This window comes from Callithrix jacchus, chromosome 3 (genome assembly GCF_049354715.1).
Source record: "Callithrix jacchus isolate 240 chromosome 3, calJac240_pri, whole genome shotgun sequence".
Taxonomy (NCBI): domain Eukaryota; kingdom Metazoa; phylum Chordata; class Mammalia; order Primates; family Cebidae; genus Callithrix; species Callithrix jacchus.
This window is the reverse complement of record NC_133504.1, coordinates 50,593,880-50,614,765: the sequence shown is the minus strand read 5'-3', so window position 1 is coordinate 50,614,765 and position 20,886 is coordinate 50,593,880. Positions and strand designations below refer to the sequence as shown.

At 37.5% G+C, this 20,886-nt stretch overlaps 1 protein-coding gene across 10 annotated transcripts in view; it reads right to left on the bottom strand.

Moving 5' to 3' along the window:
- SLC10A7 (solute carrier family 10 member 7) overlaps positions 1-20,886 on the bottom strand; it is a 291,318-nt gene that overhangs the window by 126,243 nt on the left and 144,189 nt on the right. Inside the window, exon 5 of one of the 10 annotated variants that reach the window (XM_054252875.2) lies at positions 14,937-20,880. The exons of the other annotated variants lie outside the window; for them this stretch is intronic. Coding sequence (XP_054108850.1) covers positions 20,830-20,880 — 51 coding nt within the window. The 3' untranslated portion in view covers positions 14,937-20,829. Of the gene's footprint in view, positions 1-14,936; positions 20,881-20,886 lie in introns of those variants that run through there. 10 annotated transcript variants of the gene reach the window in all.

Here is a 20,886-nt window from a genome sequence, read left to right as displayed (position 1 = left end):
CCTACTTCTTGGGCCTGGTGTAAATATATATATATATATATATATTTTTTTTTTTTTTTTGAGACGGAGTTTCGCTCTTATTACCCAGGCTGGAGTGCATGGCACGATCTTGGCTCACTGCAACCTCCGCCCCCTGGGTTCAGGCAATTCTTCTGCCTCAGCCTCCTGAGTAGCTGGGATTACAGGCACGCACCACCATGCCCAGTTAATTTTTTTTTTGTATTTTTAGTAGAGACGGGGTTTCACCATGTTGACCAGGATGGTCTCAATCTCTTGACCTCATGATCCACCTGCCTCAGCCTCCCAAAGTGCTGGGATTACAGGCTTGAGCCACCATGCCCGGCCATCTGGTGTAAATATTAAATGATAAAATGCATGTACAGTAAACAGACATACTAAGCCATATTTAGCTGCCAATGTCTTCTTGGTTATCAACATTATTATAATTCTGAGAGACTAGAAAATACATAAAGTTGTTCAAAGTGATAGCTGCTCACTGATAAAACTCTAAGTAAATTTTATATTGTCTATAATTTCTGTATTTTATAAATTTGATATAATAGACATTTATTATTTTTATAATGAAACAGCTTTATTAAACTTAAAAAAGTATTTATTCTTCCTTCATTTGGAAATATTTAAGTCACTGCAATTCCTTACAGATATTCTTGGTCTTGCCTTTTCCTTAATCACACAAACAAAAATTATTTTGCGTTTTCTGCTTTGAAAATGTTCTAGGGTTATACATTCATTAGGGGCAAAGAAACGTCAATTCCAAATTAGATTTTTTTCTCTTCTGCTCAACCAACAGGTAAGCTTTGTTTGTTGTTGTTTTGGCTCTTCATCATGGTTTAGCTCATCTACAAGGCATGTCTCTACAAGTTACTGGAATAATGTATAAATCTGTGAGCTGTTAGATGTGATAACAGTAAGATATCGAGATGACTACCAACATTCTCACATTCGTTCTTCTAACACAGATAGTCTCTGCTTTCATAAATGAGTATGTTAAAATTGCAATTGAAACTCAAAGCTTGAAACAACAAAACAAAACAAAAAATCTCTGTTGAGTCTTTACTTATCATTGTCCAGTGTAGTGCTGTCCAATAGAACTTTCTGTAATAAAATGTTCTATAATATGCAGTGTTCCATACAATAGCCACTAGCCATATGTAGCTATTAAGTTCTTGAAAGGTGGGTAGTGCAGCTAAAGAATAGAATTTTTAATTTTATTTAATTTTTTAATTAATTTAAATTTAAATTTAATTAGCCACATGTGGCTACTTACAAATGTATTACTTGGTACAGGTTCACAAAACCCCAATTGTTTATGCAGTCCTTTTTAATAGAGACACTGAATGCCAGTTCTATTTTTAAACTATTTGTAATGTTTTCCATGTAAGGAAATTTGAGAGCTCTTTTCTATTCTACAATCTTGCTTGAAAAGAACTGTTTAAAATATAAACTGTGAGAGCTCCCATGAATTGAAGTTTCTGCTTCACTGTTCTGTGTTGGGTATTGACTTAAGAACTCATCGTTTTTATCCAACATTTATGCTTCTGTTTATTTAGTAGTTTTTTATTCTCTTCTATCAACCCTACTTCACCAATATGTCTAATAAATAAATATTTACCAAGTGGTTTCAGGCAGACAAACATTAAAAACAAAACAACAATGAATAGTTGATAACGAGTCAGCCTTCAATAAAATAACAATAGCAAGTGACAAAGGCAATTTTAAAACTATCACAGTCAAAACTCCTTTAAATTCCACCTCAGGACACTGACTCATTTGCCCAGTCCTTAAAACTTTACTTAAATTTTGGAACAATCCCAAAAGTTCTGTTTCAGCAGTCATTATAATGCAGCTCAGAATTAACACTGCCTTTCTAATCAATTATGCGTTTAGATGTCCAGCATTTCTTTGGCGCCCCTTGCCTCCACACCAGAATTGTTTAAGAGATGACACATACATGTGAACTTTCTAGAATAAAGAAAGGACTTTACGCAGGTTTTAACACTAAATGAGAACAATGGTAAGAGAAGAGAAATCAACTCTTTGAGTCAAGGTTGAGCTTCCGGCAAGCTGCAGGCAGTACACAGCATGAGAGTATCTGGCTGCAGAAAATACCCATGTGTTGACAGCTGAATAAGAGTTTGAAAGCTTAAGTGTACAAATGTTCTGTCAGTGGTACTGTTATATAGCTTTACTTAACCAGAACTGCCAAAAGTCTCCAAAGCTGTTGATGACTAATCACATGAAACTAATTCATTCTAGACTTTGACATAAAATTAACAAGTTATTATTTTTACATAGATAGTAACCCTGCACTAACTTGATTAACTGCAGAAAACAAAGGAACATTTTGTCCACCCTAAAACTTTAAATAAGAAAGACTTAAAAACCACAGAAGTATACAACTTCTGCCCTTTCCTTCCTTCCTGAACAAACCCACTAACTATTAAATTGACTTCAAATAACACATTTTTCTCATAGTGGCCAGAGTCACATACAAAATAAAGACACTGTAGTATATGAAGGTGCTTTCAGTATTAACCACTGGTATTTTGGAACTTTAAAGCTTTTCCTGGGCATCTCAGTTTTAAGTAAATAATGACAAATTATTTTGAGTGCTACCCAGATTATATTAATCTTCATTTTCACTTGAATTCCTGCAACACCTATCAGGGGAACTTATTCAGTTACTTACTAGTCTGTCTTCTATTATAACTTCCTATTCATGATTAGTATCACCAAAATGAGAAAGCAAGCCACTGAGGACAGGGACTACATCTCTTACGTATTCCTCCAGCAGGTATAAGGAGAATGGACAACCTGGATTCAAATCTTGCTCTACCTCATACTGTCTGTGTGACCATAGACAAGTTATCTAACCTCTCTGAGTCTCAGCTTCTTCAGTAAAATGGTGATAACAACAACTTCTCCACAAGTTAGTGTTATTGTAAGGATTAAATAATTTTATACATATTAATTGCATACTACAGAATCTATCATTTAGTGAACACTCAAGAACTGTTGGTCAACTTTATTATCCTTAGTCTTTTTGGACAAATACACACACACACACACACACACACACACACACACACACACACAAAACAGCTTCATTTTTAAACATTAGAGGCCAAGGCAAATAGAAGCAAACAGGCTGATAAAAGAAACGGATTATCTCCCTTTGAATATTTCTTTATTACTGGTAGTATTGACAGGTAGATCCTACTATCATAAATGATGTTTCAATGAACTTTCAACTTCTGATTTCTTTAACATGAGGGCTCTCCAGCAGACAAGGCCTGATTACTGATGGAACATCAAATAAGTAATGTTAGAGGCATTATCTTGGTTATTACAGTGAATGATTTATTCCATAACAGAGCTCAGGAATCCTAATATTAACATATCTCATAGCAATCAATCATACTCAGTTTTGACTTTCACATCTTTGTGAAATATCAAATGATACTGCCAAGCATACAACTTAATTGTACAGGCTGCTGATGTGGACAATAATGCCATTAGTGGGCCCACAAAGCTAAATCAGCAGTATCACATCAGAAAATAAAAAAAAGTTGGAATTCTGCAGAAAAAGAGTTAAACTACCAATTTAAACAAGATAAAAACACTGAAAATAATTTGCAAAACAATTTTCTTTCTGTATTAAATAAATACGTGTCAGAACAAACAAAAATCACAGACGCTGAAAGTAAAAAAAATCAATTAAAATAAAGTCACAGGGCATGATAGAGAATTATTTCTGGCAGTTATTTGATATAATATGGTTAATATTTCTAGTCAGTCAAATTAACACAATTTTGCCACTGTAGATTTACAGTCACAAAATGCATGCTCTCAAGAGGCTTGTTCCAAGAATCAGAGTAACAAATTCCTTTATGGCATAGAACAACTTGACCATTCTCTTCCGAACACAAGTAATGAAAAAAAAAATCATCCTTTGGAAAAAAATTAATTTGCTACACATTCTCATTTGGCCATCTTTCTCTCCTTGATTTCTCCTTCAGAGTCCTTGAATAGAAACCAGTCCATTTATCGCTCCATTTGTATCAACAGATATGCCTTTCTTTCTTATCAGTCTGCCTATTCGTATCATGTGTACTCTGCCATGTTATTGACTGAAAGAAGCTCAGGCAAGGTGGTGTCAGCTTATATTCCTAAAGGGAGTCCCCTGAGCAGACTGGGAAGGCAATTAAGGTCAAATCAGATTGTCTGTGTTCCTATGCTAAAATTCAGTGCACAAAAAGAATATAGAGTTCTCAAGCATGCAAAATAAATACCAGCATTCAGCCCTTTTTATCTTCTCCCACATACCTCAGAGGCACTTTTCATAGAAGAAAAATTGGCTCAGTAAAAATAAAGACTATTTTAAACTACTCTTCTTACTTTGTCTCTCTTATTTATGTTTCCAAAATGTTTACTCCAAAAAGAGAAATCATAAGGCAAATAAAATCACTAAATCACACCATGACTAGATAGTGAAGATCTAGTAATTACCCTCAGAGTTTAATTTGGCATTTTCCTGATGACTTGAGATGTAATCTGTACACTTTAAAGAAGGAGAAAGTAAAATTAACCCCATTTGTCAAGTGTGTGCTTAGCAGCACCATAAAAATTTCCCAGATCTGGTTTATGGAAAAACCTCAGAATTCACTCATCAGACACTTTTCAGAGCACATATTATAGGTACTGCCCTTTTTCTAGAACTAGGGCTTCAAAGATGGATATGTTTCCTGCCCAAAGGAAATTCACAACTCATTATCTAACAAAGTGACATGTGCTCTGATAAGACAGAACCATGTGTCATGGCATAAAAATCTTGGGAGTTAGATAGATTAGGGTTCAAATCAGCTTTCACCAGACATTGGGAGATATAAGTGAAAGACACCCACCTTCTTGCACTTCACTTTACTTGCATTATAACATTGACATAATGTTATTTACCTTACATGGCACCTCCCTTGGTAAATGGTTAATAATTATTTGTTTGCTGTTTGCATTCTTTCTTGTACACAAAGTCAAGAACAATTCATCTCATCTAAAGTCAGTGAAGATGATGAGAAAACAGGTCAAATAAATGATAGAGTTGATGCTGGGCCTTGTGAAACAAGCAGGATTTAATAGAGAAGAATGAAAACTGAGGGATTCTTAGCAATCATGAGAAAAGAAATGGAGCCATAAACAGTACCTGATATGTTTAGATAAAGCAGAACGAAGTGGCTGAGGACGTAATTTCAGAGTTGGCCTGCCTGAGCTGGAAACATGGCTCTGCTGCCTCCTAGGAGTAACCTGGGGTGAGTAACATGCCTACTTGGTGTTTCTCTTTCTTCGTGTGTTTTGCCCACTTGACAGTACCCATGTCACAGGATGTATTGAGGATTAAATGGAGATTTTTAATATATATAATAATAGGGCCTCACCTGTAATAAGTATTATTGGTACTATTGTCAGAGCTATTAATAATAGAAATCTATTATTGTCATTAGAGAAGTCCAGATGGTTGATCAAGCATAAGGAAAATGAAGTAAGTGTGAGTTATTAGAGTGGCATTTCTCATTCTACCATTTGACTCCCAGCATCTTAGTATCCTGGAAGCAATGTTTTATCCTCAATGGGTGAATGGGTTACTTTTATAAGGATATTCTCTGTCTCTTCCTATTCCTAAATATATGCATCAGAATCCCTTCAGGAATCTGATAAAAAGCAGGGTTTCCTGGGCCTAAACCTAGAGATTCTTACTCATTTAAGGTAGAGCTGAGAGAACTGGTTTTTTTTGTTTGTTTGTTTTAAAGAAAGAAAACAGTTACAAAGCTGGCTGGGTGCAGTGGCTTATCCCTGTAATCCTAGCTCTTTGGGGTGGGAGACTGCTTGAGCTCAGGAGTTCAAGGCCAGTGTGGGTAACATGGAGACACCTCATCTCTACAAAAGACACAAAAATCAGCTGGACATGGTGGCATGCAGCTGTAGTTCAAGCTACTTGGGAGGCTGAGGTGACAGGATCACTTGAGCCTGGAAGGTCAAGGCTGTAGTGAGCTGGGATTGCACCACTGTACTCTAGCCTGGGTGACAGAGGAAGACCCTGTCTCAAAGAGGAAAAAAAAAAAAAAAGCAGGCTTCCCAAGTGATTCTGAGGAAGAGCCAAATTTGAAGAGCCTACTCAGAAGGCTCTTTGTTCTAGCCTACTCAGAAGTCAGGTCAATAAACTGTACTCATATTGCCCACTGAGTAAAATAACACCTAGCTTATCGAATAATAACAGATTCACAAAATCACTACTCTCCTTTTTATTTTTAACCTTAACAAGACACTTACTCATTTAAAGAAGGCATTAATAAGATTATGTTTTCCTTCTTAATTAGTAACTGAAATATTTTGCAAAGAGGATGGCATAAAGAAGCAGAGAATGGCAGAGAGGCAAGTTAACTTACTGTTTCATCAAATATTTAAAAAATACCATGTTTTTGGATTAGATAAGTTGTTTAGCTATTATTTACTCTATCCTCAGTTACATTTAGCAATGTAAATTGTGAAATAACAAACTCAACTAAGTCATCCAGGTTTCATCATTATTACTCCTAGGACGATCTACATTTTGATTTGCTAGACTCCATTTGTTCTGTCAGTAGGTCTGTCTTGAAGAATATCAATCAGCCACATCAGAGAGCCCTATTTGCTTCACAAAATACTTGTTTATTTCATTGAAATTATTTGTGGATTCATAGTGCACCTAAGGGTTTTTTGGTCATTATTCTACAGAAAGGCCTAGAGAAAGAACATTTTATAGCCAAAGGATGATTACAAATACAAATAAACATCTCTGTAGTTATAACAGAAATAATTTTGGCTGAGCACAGTGGCTTATACCTATAATCCCAGTACCTTGAGAGGCCGAGGCAAGAGGATTGCTTGAGCTCAGGATTTCAAGATCAGCCTGGGCAACATGACAAGATGTTAGATGCCCAACACCCTGGGCAACTAAAAATCAAAAAATTAGCCAGGCCTGGTGAAGCACACCTGTGGTCACAGCTATACAGGAGCCTGAGGTGGGACAATAGCTCGAGCCCAGGAGATGGAGGCTGCAGTGAGCTATAATCACACCACTACAGTCTTGCCCAGGTGACATAGCAAGACCCTGTTTCAAAAAAAAAATGTGATGATGCAAATTTAAGGGCAAGGTAAAATTCAAGGGTTGGCAAGGTAAACACAGGGATCAGGTCAAAAAGCACCATAGTAAAAGTTTGGATTTATCCTAAGAGAAAGGAAAAGCTAAAGGGATTTTAATGGCAAAATGTACATCATAAAAGTGTTTAATAATGTAGTTTTCAACTTTCAGTACACATTAGAATCATGCAAGGAAATTTTAAACAATACTAATGTCCATGGTCCCATCTACTAGGATCTTAATTTAATCAGTTTGAAGTGGACCCACATATGAATTTAAAAAACAAACAAACAGAAAAACCACCCAAGTCATTTAGTATATAACCAAGGTTGAGGACCACTGCTCAGATGTGGATACCAGGAGACCAGCAAAGGCTATGAGAGATGATGGCTGAACTAGGGTTCCGGTGATGGAGAGGAGGAAATGCGGATAAATTCGACAGATTTTCAGGTGGTATTACTAAAACAAACAGTATGTACTGATTGGTTACCTGTGGGAGTAGGAAATACAGGAAGCAAAAACTGCCATCAGGTTCCTCCTAGGAAAATGGGCAAACTGCAGGGCTATTCATTGGCCTCAGATGGAAATAAACCTGAGTTTGGATCTGCTTCTCCATTTTCTATTTTGAGGCTTTGGGTAAATTATTTAATCTCTTTGAACTCTACACAAAATGGAAAAATGGAGACAATAACACTTACCTCACAGTGTTCTTGTTGACATTACATGAGATAAAGGATCTAGCTTAGGGCCTATTATGTAACCGATACTCAATAAATGTTTTCCCCTCCCATCTTATAACATAGCTATTTTGCACCAGGCACAGTGGCTCACACCTGTAATCCTAGCACTATGGGAGGCCAAGGCAGGTGGACCATTTGAGGCTAGGAGTTTGAGACCAGCCTAGGCAACATGCTGAAAGTCCCTTGCCACTAAAAATATAAAAATTAGCCAGATGTGGTGGCTCATGCCTGTAATCCCAGCTACTTGGGAGGCTGAGGCATGAGAATCATTTGAACCTGAGAGGCGGAGGTTGCAGTGAGCTGAGATCGCACCACTGCAAAAATAATAATAATAATAATACACACACACACATATATGTATACATATATATCCACACACACACACACACACTCACATATATATAGCTATCTGGATATAGCCACTATGGAAAGTAAGGGATACTCGTTTAGACTCCTAAAGGAACTAAATTTGTTTCAATACAGAAAAATATTTTAACAGATTATTTAACAAATGCTATGATTTTCTCAGAAGATAAATTACATTTAAAAAGACATATTGGATGTAAAAATTACTGTTTTATAATTTCTAGAGATGCAGTTACATTGAGAGAAACCATCTGTTTCTAATTTTGTTAAATTATCTCAAAAACCTGCTAGGTGTGGTGGCTCATACCTATAATCCCATAACTTTGGGAGGCCAAGGTGGGTGGATCACCTGAGGTCAGGAGTTCAAGACCAGCTGGGCCAACATGGTGAAATCCTGTCTCTACCAAAAATACAAAAATTAACCAGGCATGGTGGCACATGCCTGTAGTCCTGGCTACTTGGAAGGCTGAGGCAGGAGAATCTCTTGAACCTGGTAGACTGAGGTTGCAGCGAGGTAAGATTGCATCACTGCACTCCAGCCTGGGTGACAAAGGGAGACTCCATCTCAGAAAAAACAAAAACAAAACAAAACCAAAACCAAAGCAAACCAAACAGTTTGAATAGACAGGAGCTTAATAATGTAAGACTGATTTTAAGAAAACAATTCTAGTCTCTATTTGTGGGAACTGCATCTTTGAATACCTGGAGGGATGCTCTTACCTTTGCATTCACTGTTTCCTCTGCCTGGAATGTTCTCCAGAAACCCTCATGATTAGCTTCTTCATGGCCCTCAAGTTACTTCTAAATGTTACTCCTAAATGAAGCCAACTTGACCACTTTACTTAAATTGCAGCCTCCCCATCCCTACCACAGAATATCTGGCCCCCTTTAACTTACAACCATGAACCTAACTTTTCTTCTTTTTGTTTTAGTTTCTCTTTTTCCTTAAGACTTATCTCCTTTGAACAAACTGTGTGATTTACTTGTTTATTTAGTTCATTTTTTAATTGTCTGTCTCCTCCCAACAGGATGTTGTAAAGGCTAAGAAAAACGCTATTGTTTTTCCTGTTCTTACACACTACAACCCTTCTGACATGAGATGTGTTAGGATTGTTTCCTCACACACCAAACAATTCTCCAGCAGACACCAGCTGGGTCTTCTAATTCAATTGTCTTCTGACACTTGGTAGAGATAGTGTCAGATCCCACAGGTTGAAGGCTCAGTCCCATCAGACTGCCCCGGACTCCAGATGCTAATCACAAGTTCTAGCTTGTAACCTGTACTGATGATAGACCAGTGGTAAGTTGAGGGTGCCCGTGCCCCCTTTCCAGGTATGATTAATTTGTGGGAGCAGCTCATAGAACCCAGAGAAACACTTTACTCATATTTACTCATTTACTGTAAAGGATATTACAAAGGATACCCATAAATAGCCAGATGGAAGACGTGCATAGAGTGAGGTGTGGTAGAGGAGCGCAGAGTTTTCATGCCCTCTCAGGACACACCACCCTCCAGAAACCTCCACCTATGGAGTTGTCTGAAAGTTCTCTTAACCCAGTCCCCTTTTGGGTTTTTATGAAGGATTCACTGTACAAGCATGACTAATTACATCATTGGCCGTTGGTGATCAACCCAACAGTCAACCCCCCTCCCCTGCCTGGGGGACAGAGTCTGGGACTGAAAGTTCCAACCCTTGAATTACGTGGTTGGTTCCCCTGGCAACTGGCCTTCATCCTGAGGCTATTTAGGAGTTCACCAAGAGTCTCCTCATTAGAACAAAAGATGTTCCTATCACCCAGGAAATTCTAAAGGATTTAGGAGCTCTTTGTCAGATGTTATTGATATGGACAGGAGGCAGGGAAATACTGAGTAGAAGAGGGCAACTCCCCAGCAAAGGCCCCACACTCAATCCTTCAAACTACAGCCCTAAACAAGAAGAGTTACCCCCATTGTCCCACCCAAATGATGCTTTTTCCAAAACTGTCCTGGCCCACCAGACCCCCCATCCTGTACTCATAAAAACTCAAAGCTCCACTGTCAGAGGAGCAGAGTGGCATGGCACAGAAGGAGAGAAGAAGCAGCTTAACACTGAGATGAGTTTAGATGGGGATGCTTGGTCCCCTAGGTGAACCCAAAGGGAAGATTATCTTCCCATTCCATACCCTTCCCAGCTCCCCATCCTGCTAAGAGCCACCTGCATCACTCAATAAAATCTCTGCATCCTTCAAGTCCATGTGACCTGATTCTTCCTGGATGCTGGACAAGAACCCAGGTACCAAGAGGGCAGGGTTTAAAAGGCTGTCACCCTGACCCGCCATTGAGCTGGTTAACAATTAGCCATCTGCAGATGGCAACTGCTAAAGGAGCATTAATTGTAACACACCTGTAGATGCTGCCGTGGGGCTGGAGCCCAAAAGTGCTCACCCCAGCCCTGGCACCCAATGCCTGTGTGCTGCCTCTCCTGCAAGGGGTCTGAGTGAGCCACGCCCTTGTCTCAGGTCCCAAGAAGGGGTCATGAGAATTCTCCCATCTCATTATCACTCAGGAGATTGCAAAGGTCTTAGAAACTGTACAGGAACCCAGAACCAAAGATCATATATTAGAACAAAAGCTTATCCTAGCATTTTTTTTTTTTTGAGACGGAGTTTTGCTCTTGTTACCCAGGCTGGAGTGCAATGGTGCGATCTTGGCTCACTGCAACCTCTGCCTCCTGGGTTCAGGAAATTCTCCTGCCTCAGCCTCCTGAGTAGCTGGGATTACAGGCACGCGCCATACCATGCCTAGCTAATTTTTTGTATTTATAGTAGAGACAGGGTTTCACCATGTTGCCCAGGATGGTCTCAATCTCTTGACCTCATGATCCACCCGCCTCGGCCTCCCAAAGTGCTGGGATTACAGGCTTGAGCCACCGTGCCCAGCCCCTAGCACTTTTATCTACAAAGGGTTTAGGAGTTCTGTGCCAGGAACAAAGAGGGTAGGGGCACATAACAAATATATATTTCTTATTATAATCACGATATCCCAGGTGTAAACATCACAAGGGCAGAGAGTCTGTTTTATCAATTTGTATATCACAAGTACCTGGAACAGTGCCTGGCACAAAGTATGAAATGAACATCTTTTGAATTAAAAATTGCCAACAAAATTAAAAATTTATAGGTTTATATGCCAATATTGTGTAAAGATGCCTATGAGGGAAGGTGTTCTCTTTCTGGGTCCACAAGGGGGCATAGTTTTAAGGGCAAAAACTTTCTAGCGCCATGCCCCCTTCCATCTCTCTCCATCCTGGAGATTAAATGGTTTATGTTTGAATTTCGCAGGCATGGGAAGAAACTAAGAGTCAGTCACTCCAGTGGAAGTTCTAAGGAACTCCTGTCATTAGCCAGGGGTCTTAGAGAAGGTGGGGGTCCCTCCCAGATTAAAAGTCCCCTTTTTCCACACCCTTCAGACTCCATGTTTGGATCCCCTTCTACATGCTCGTGGAAGCTGTTTTTCTCTATCCTGGATTTTCCCTCTGGAATCCCCTTCGAACACTCTCTCATGGGAGCCTGTCTTCCCCTCCTAAACTCCATCTCTCTCTCTCTATTCCCTTCCACTCAGTGTGGAAGCTGTTTTCCTCTCCTGGATTCCATCTTTCTGGATTCTCTCACTCAGTGTGAGAGTTAGCTGTTTGTCTCTCCTTCTCCTGTTTCTCTCTCTAAATAAATCACTTTCTACAAATACTTTTGAGTCTGGCATTTACCAAGCACGGCGCCGTGGTCCCATCTCTCATTCTTGAGAGGGCAGGAGACTAAGAACCTGGAGAAACATTCCTCTCAGGGGAGCTGAGGGCACCTGACCCCAAATATTACACCACTAATAGGAAACCAAGTCATCAAAAGTGATTTATTTGGTAAAATAGAAGGGGATGCTGAATCCCAAAATTCCTGTTCATTGATACTATTCATGCTCTCTCTATCCTTAGAGCATCTATGCCAGGGCTACTGGAACACAGGAAAGAGTATGTACTTTATGGGGAAAAGACTGGTTTTGGATGCTGTACTTTCGGGAGGCATGAGTTAGTGATGACAACAAGGACCAGAAGTTAAGAGTCTGCTATTTTGTTTTAAGTGTGCAGAGATGCTTTCTTGTGCCAAGAAAGGGGCACAAATCTACTCGTTCTAAACAATTCGTCTGCCTAGCTATAGAGCAAATTATAATCTATCTCTCTCTCATTTTAGAAAACATGGGAGAATTATGATAATATTTTAGTCATTAATAAAAAACATAAATCACAATACAGCCCTGATTTCCTTATCCATAGAAACTGAATCACAAAATAACCAGTCTTTCTCTTGATCAAACCACAGTTTGAAGGGACACAATTAACCAAGATTACCAGGGCACCAAAGACAGCCTAGACTGGAATGATTTTATGAATTTCCAGAGAAGAAATTAAATTACATCACATGCTGAATCTACATTATACAGAACATGAAAGAAGGAAAGGTGTTTGTGTCATTCCATTTTGAATGCATTCCATGACAGGTCTATTTTGTAGTTAAAGATTTCTAGAAAATGAGAATAAAATAAATGAGGCTTAGTTGACTCTAGAGAATATAGATTAAGACAGAGAAAAAGGCCAAACCAAATAAGACTAAAGTCATTTAACAAAGCAGAGCTTGATTGATTTATATGTGGTTTTGTAATGGGATTGCACAGAGTCCACTGTGCCTAACTTCCTGCACTTCACATTTCAGCCCCATCCTCGGCAACTCAAAGCCCAATGGGAAGGCTGATGATAGAAGATCAGATAATCTGCAAAGCAGATAATCTGCTTCTCACAATTGAGTATTAGAACAGTCTAGGAGACCACCTGAGCCCCATAATATACCCTTTCCAGGCCCACAAATAGAGCCTTTCAGGCTATTGACCCAAGCCCAGAGGCATCATGGAGGCTCACAATTAAAAGGCTTTGACCCAACTTCTGACCTCAATGTCCGCTTCCTGTGGAGAGTGTCTGAACTAGCCTAACAGAATTGCAGACTTCGGAATGCTGACCAAATTACTTTAATTCTACCTTCTAGCTCACAAAACCATCAGGATCCTATTCATTTAGAGATAGGCTGGTCCAATAGCTCAGAATAGTTCATGTTAGTCTGTTTCACTGAGGTCTACGTTGTTCTCAGCAATTACTTATCCCTTATAACTATCCAAAGTGATCATCTTTAACACATATATATACTGTATTTGCAGCTTCAGCTCTATCTAACTGATGAATCTAACAACAGATTTTACTGATGCAGATTTTTCAGAAGCTTCAGTAAGATTATCAGTATAAAAAGGTCTTGAGAAATCAGACCTCCAATAATAAAATTACTGGTTATCTTAATATTATAATTAACGTTGCTGGTAAGATCAAAGTATATTCAAAACCAGGAGAGCTGATCTAAAATGAAACAAATATTTGGTCTCATGTAATTGCCTATGAAACTGTCTGAATAACAGAGATCAGAAAAGTGAGAAATGGCCTTCTCCAAAGGCAAAAACCCCAATCTTGATAATTGTTCAGTTGGAATAAAAACTGTTAAATGATCAATGTCAATATTGACAATTACTTTCTTCTGATTCAAAGTATTCCTCCTTATGTTTTTATTCTCTCCAAAGAAAATCACATTAAGTACTCTTTCACTGAGCATTTCCAGATCATCCCACCATTGAGTATTATATCAGATATAGTATTCCTAGCTGAATGATTTGAAATTCCTGATAAAAGAATGGCCCCAGCTCTTGTCAAACTGTTCAATTTAGAGTTCATTCAGTCATTCATACTACACAAATATCGGCTTGACAAATAACTCTGTGTGTGTGTGTGTGTGTGTGTGTGTGTATGCAAGAATACGGATGAGCAAACAAGAGAGCTAAGCTTCTGTCTCTTAGAAAGCAATTTGAGGAAAATCTAATATCCATTGGGAAGAAAACTATCCAATGGATGTTTCAGATACAAATATATAACAAGAAGTGCTGCTGGTCTAATACAATTTTGTTTAAAACTAGGTATATGTTAGTATTAATCTCTCTGGATCAATCTACGACCCCATTGAAGGCAAGAAAACAAAATCACAATAATAATAAAGAAAAAACCCACCTTTTGACAATATGTGAATTTTCAGATAAGGCACATAGGTTGCCTAAATTAACCATGCATTGAATAGTCAGGTAATAAGTGGTAACAGGCTCGTGATATTATATTAATTGTACTTGTAAAATATGGTTGTACAATTTATAAAAAAGCAGGGAGTTCTGCTCTATAAAAACTACTTGCCATCAATGTGCAAACCATTCATTTTAGGTTATATGTTTTATTTTTGTCAAACCAGACAGATGTTACCAACATATCTTTTTAGTTTTAAAAAGTGATTACTCAATATACTTATTTTCAATTCAAAAAATACTTTTTGATGATACGTAGGGGGCACTACATTAGGTGCTGCTAAAGTCTACAAAGATGAGTTGCATTGCAATTCAGAATGTAGGCAATCCACTGAGACTTTCTGAAATGAATTCATTTGATTCCTACTTATAATTGTTGTAGCAGTATACAGAAATATAAAAACTGGCATATTCTATTATTGTAGGATTGTTTTCCTTTTCCTTTTTAACAAGACTAACACTATAGAGGGAATAAAGTAATCACTATACTTACAAAAACATACAATCAGCTAGTACAATGTTTATCTTCATTCCCAGAAGTTAAAAAATAGATAATTTAGATACAGATATAGACCTAGGCATTTATAAATTTAAACAGTTCCAAATTTTCTAAGGCGTGAAGAAATGCTAGTCATCATTCTACAGAATTTTAAAATTTATGCCCAATCTACTCATGTATAATTAGAAGTTTATCAGCAGGGAAAGATCAAGGTTTTGTGGGAACTGAAGTCCATATAATCTGGGGGCTCTTGTTTAAGAAAGGAATATGAAACTAGTGCCAGGGTCTCCAAAGGGGCCCATGCAAATGAGGGGCCATAAAGCTTAAGCATCATTAGCTTCTGAGTAAATCTGACTCTGGTTTTCAGTCATCAATAACAAACTTTCATCAATAGGATGATGTAAAACAGAGCAACAATCATCTGAAACCTAAGTTGGGGCGGAAATATAGTTCTCTGAAAGTTAATTAGAGGAACTATGTGAACTTTTTGTAAAACTGAACTGCTTAGGACCCCACCCCCTCCCCCAGAAATCTACTCTAACATTGCCATGCACAGCATCAGGAGGAGGCTCAAGGTTAATCACTCATTTCCCCTTTCAATTCATCTCAATTACTGTTATGGGATGCTTCAATTAGTCATTCTCATTCTCTCCAGGGACAGGGAGAGATTGCAGATAACTCATCCCAAATAGACTTCACAATTTGAATCCCTCCACCCGGCCAAAGAAAAATCTTCACTGGAGACAAGCAAGATTTGCTCTCATCCACTCTGCACTCTGTCAATGCCACTCTTTCATCAGACAAAGAGAAGCCATCAGTCTTCAGGGAAGCAAGGTCTACTTTTCCCTTCCCTCAAAGGAGCAAATTCTGTTTCTACCACACAATCAGCCTAAGACTGCCCTAGGCAATTGTTCTAAAAACTACCCTTGGAAGGCCCTTTCCAGAAGCTAGCCCCTGAGACAGCCAGCCATATTATCAATCACCTAGACAGCATTTATACCTTTTTCTATGCCTGCTCTCTACTTGTCATAAGATTGCTTAGCCCTAAAGTCTAAAATCTACAAAAGCAGTCACTTCAATGACTTCAAGAAGCATTTACAGTATCAATAGCTTATAGAAGACCATACAGAAAATAATGATTTCTAAACCTAGAAAGAAGAATGTCTCCCAATCTTAGAGAAGACATTCAAGCTCTCTAAAGGCATGGGAAAAGGAAAAAAAAAATCGAATCCGACAAAAGGCTTTGTTGCAAAGGTTTTGTTTATTTTTACTTCGGTAAATATTCAAAGTACTCTGGGTTCTGTTATCACGATATGGAGATTATATATGCTGTGCAATTATAGCAATGTTATAAAATAACACCTATGAATGGATAAACGTTTCTAGTTAAGTTGACGTTTTTAGTAATTGTTTATTTTCCTAGAGAAGGACTAAATTTGCTCAAGGACTGTGTAAAGTGGCCTATTTCTGATCAGTTACTTCTTCCATTGTGTCATCACTGAATTTATACCATCACAGCACTGACATCATGCTACAATTACCATTTCACCCAACAGACTACAGATTCCCAGGAACTGGGAGAAGGGAGGTTGTACTGGGGCTGTTTTCATTTTTGTATCTTTAATGACAAAGTAGCTGACACATAGTTGGCATTCAATGAGTGCATTTATTGAAAGAGACATTGAATTTATAATACTTGATGTGAATGGCAAGGCCCAATATTTTAGGGGTTACCATAACATGTTGAAAAATCAAATAATGAAGTCGCTTTATAAGGAGCTGGCACAGAAGATGCTCATGATGGACTGAGCAGTTCTAAGTATGAAGGGATTTTTAATATATAATAATGTCCTCTTCAAGAAATACATTTCAGAATCCAGAGATTGAGTATTCCAAATGTGTTTAAAATCACATAATTTATTTTAAACTTCTTATAAAATTGCCGCCTTGTGTCCTTTCCACTTCATAGTATCTGTAGTTTTGTATGTGAGAAAAATCCAAAACTCAATCTTGACTCATAAAACTCTTCTCCATGATGGGCCCAAGGTACCTTGTGATAGAATTATATCAGTGTTGGGGGTGGGGGAAATAACACCAATACTGGTGAAACTTTCCTTGGTACCTCTAATCATCTCTAGGCACTGCCTCCTCATGCATGGCTCCCCCATTTTATTTTGGAACGGAGGCCTCTGAAACCATTGAAAGCTCAATTTGTCTCCTTATCTATTGTGCTCTGCAGCCTAATCACACAATAAAATAAAACATTTTTATTGTCAGCTAGACAAGATTTGGCAGTGCAACTGATTCTAGAGACTGAGTGGCTCTGTAGTAATAGTAAATATTTATATAATGATTATTTTAATTCATATAGTACTCTGAATATAATAACTTAGTGAATTCTCTCAACTTCCTTTGAGATAGTGAGACAGGAGAACAGGGTCTGGGGGCAGGGAACCTAAGGACTTCCTAGAACTAAATCAAAGGAAAAAACTCCAACCTTCTAAGGCCAAGTTAACTATAATGGGAAACCTCCTCATTTGCACAGGGTATCTACACCAAGTAAATAACTTTGTAACCTCACTGCATCCTCTTCATTTGCATAGGACATATACCAGGTAACCTATGGGAAATCTCTAGATGATATTTAAGCCCCAGAAAATTCTGTAATCTGACCTTTGACCTACTTTCTCAGGCCCGCTCCCACCCTGTGGAGAGTGTTCATTTTCAATATATCTCTTTTTGTTCTTCATTCTTTCCTTGCTTTGATTTTTGCATTTTGTCCAATTCTTTGTTCAAACCGCCAAGAACCTGGACACCTTTCACCTGTAGCAATAGGTTCCCTTACTGTCCCATTTTATAGCTGAGAAACCTGAGACTCAGAAAGGCTGACTACTAAGGTCACTGAGATTCAATCTCAACCTGGCTCCAGAATCTGTGGTCTTTGATGATGAAGATAACAACAAAGTCATGATAATAGCCAATACTCAGCGAGCTACTTATTAGATGTCAGTTACATTCTAAGCATGTTAAGTGTATTTGTTCACATATTTAATTAACAACATCAGATCAGATGTCAAAAAAGCCAGGATTCCAGTTCAACTGCCGGCACTGATTAACTGTGTAATTTAGGAGAAGTCACTTCAACCACCCGGGGTCTCAGTTTCCTCAGTTACACATTGAAGGTTTGTATCAAATAATTTCTAAGATCTAGCATTACATTTATTGTTTTCCCATGTGAGGAGTGCCAGAATGAAATTGTAGTAATACTCCCAAAAAAACTATAGCAATCAAACAATTAAAGTTCAACAAACAACTTAGTTTATGCTCAAAACTGCTATTTGGTGGATTAACAAAGAAGATAAAATGAATTTTGGTAATTTTTTAAAAACAATAATGCCCAGAAGCTATGAAGAAAAAGATGTTAAATTTAATTACACAACTTTTTAAACCCTAGATAACAAAAACATCATATAGTCAAAAGATAGACTAGAAATAATACATGCAACACATGTAACAGACATAGGTTATTATTTTATGACTAGCTTATAAAATCAATGGAAAAAAATTAATGGGAAATGGATAAAAGACGCATTTCTTTGTGTCCTTGGTGCCTAGCCCAGTTCCTTGAAATACATGAACTATGTGATTTTATTATTAGTCTCTTTATCAGGTTTCATAAAATAGCACACAACCTATATATAGTGATTTGGACAATAGAAGAAGATTAATTTTACAGAATTACTACAGACTTATACAGAAATGTAAAATCAGAATATTATGCTTCATTTGGTTTAGATGTTTTGTCCCCTCCAAATCTTATGTTAAAATTTGATCCCCAGTGCTGGAGGTGGGCCTGCTGGGCGGTGTCTAGGTCATGAATGCAGATCCCTCATGAACGGATTAGTGCCCTCCCATGGCAGTGAGTTATTGTGAGATCTGGTTGTTTAAAGACCATGGCTTTCCTCCCTCTCTCTCTTGCTCCCTCTCTCGCCATGTGACACGCTTGCTCTTGCTTCCCCTTCTGCCATGACTGGAAGCTGCTTGAGGCCCACACCAGAATCAGGTGTGGTGTCATGCTTCCTTGTATAGCCTGTAGAATCATAAACTAATATAAACCTCTTTTCTTTATAAATTAGCCAGTCTCAGGTAGTCCATTATAGCAAAGCAAAATGGACTAATACAATACGGTGGGAAAAAAAAGTGAGCCAATGAGCATTTAAAAAACTGCTCAATCCCACTTGTAATAAGTAATTGACAAATCATATAAGTAATGCCATAATAAATAATATAAATGTGCATCTAAACAAGTTAATATTTTTTCTTAATGAATTCACAAGTTGGTGACAGTATGGGAAAACTACCATTCTCACATACTGTTGGAAGTAAGAAAAAATGGTAGAGCCTTTTTAGAGGAAAATTAGTTACCAAAACTAAAAATATAAATACTTTTAGGCCCAGCAATTTCACTTCTAGGAATTATTAATATGCTCCCCCAAACCAACAAACAAACAAACACTATCAAGATCAATGTATACTAATGTTCATGACCAGTGGTTACAATAGTAAAAAATGAAAACCCTGTATGTTCATTTGTAGGAGATTAATTAAATCCATTATGGAATACTAGTCAGTGGACTATTAGCAGATGTAACAGAATAAAGGAAGATAGTATTGAGTTTTGGGGTTTGTTTTTTAAAGTTTTAAAGCAAGGTGCATAACTTTTACATAATATATTATCATTTGCGTGCATTTTTAAAAGCATATGCCCATACATGTACATGTACATGTTGCATTAGTATTGGTATAAGTATTTTTCTGGCAGAAAACATGACAATGGCTATCCATGTGGAGAGATAAAAGAAGGATACTTTCATTTTTTTAACATTTATACACTGTTTTTTAATGGGCCTATATTATGTATTTAAGAATGCAATTTAAAAACAGAATAATTATATAAGAATAGTCTTTATGGGTCTATCTTCAATAATTTCTAAGAATCAACTATTCTTACTGAAAAGACTCCTTCAGAGTATTTAACAATCAATATGGCAAACAATTAAGCCACATTTCTTCCTTTCTATAGCAATGTCTTCCTCTCCTTAGTATTTTTCTTTTCCCCTCAAATACAATCAGCTGCCAAGTCTAGTTAATTTTTTTTCCATTTCTTCTGCTAATACCCTAGTTTAGGATTTTAATATTATCTTTTGTCAGATAATAGTGGTAGCAGAAGCAGACGCTGTTACTAAGTTCTTCTGTGTGGCAGGTACTTCACACGTCTGTTCTCTAATCCCTACAGTAATTACAGAAGGTTGATATTAGGTTGGTGCAAACGTAATTGTGGTTTTTGCCATTACTTTAAAACATGCCTCATTCACTTTTAAAACAGCATAATCAAATAGGTGAAAAGTAGAATCTCATTGCTTTAAATTAAATTTCTCTCACTCTTAAGAGGTTGAGCATTTTAATTTATTCATCTTTTTTATTCTCCTGTGTCATTTCATGTCATATGTTTTGCTCTTCTTTTTCCAATTAGGTGACTACCCTTTGCTTATTGATTACAGATGTTTCTTATGAATTTTGATTTTTTCCCTCAACTTTAAAATAAATAAAAATTATTTTAAATACATTTTTCTTAACTAAAAATAACTTTTATTTTAGATGCAAGGGGTACATATGCAGGTTTGTTACCTGGGTATACCACATAATGCTGAAGTTTGGAGTACAATTGATCTCATCATCCAGATAGTGAGCGTAGTATCCAATAGTTAGTTTGGCAACTCTTGTGTCCTTCCTCTCTCCTTATTCCAGTAGTCCCCAGTGTCTCTTGTTGCCATCTTCATGTCCATGAGCACCCAGTTTTTAGCTCCCACTTATAAGTGAGAATATGCTGGAT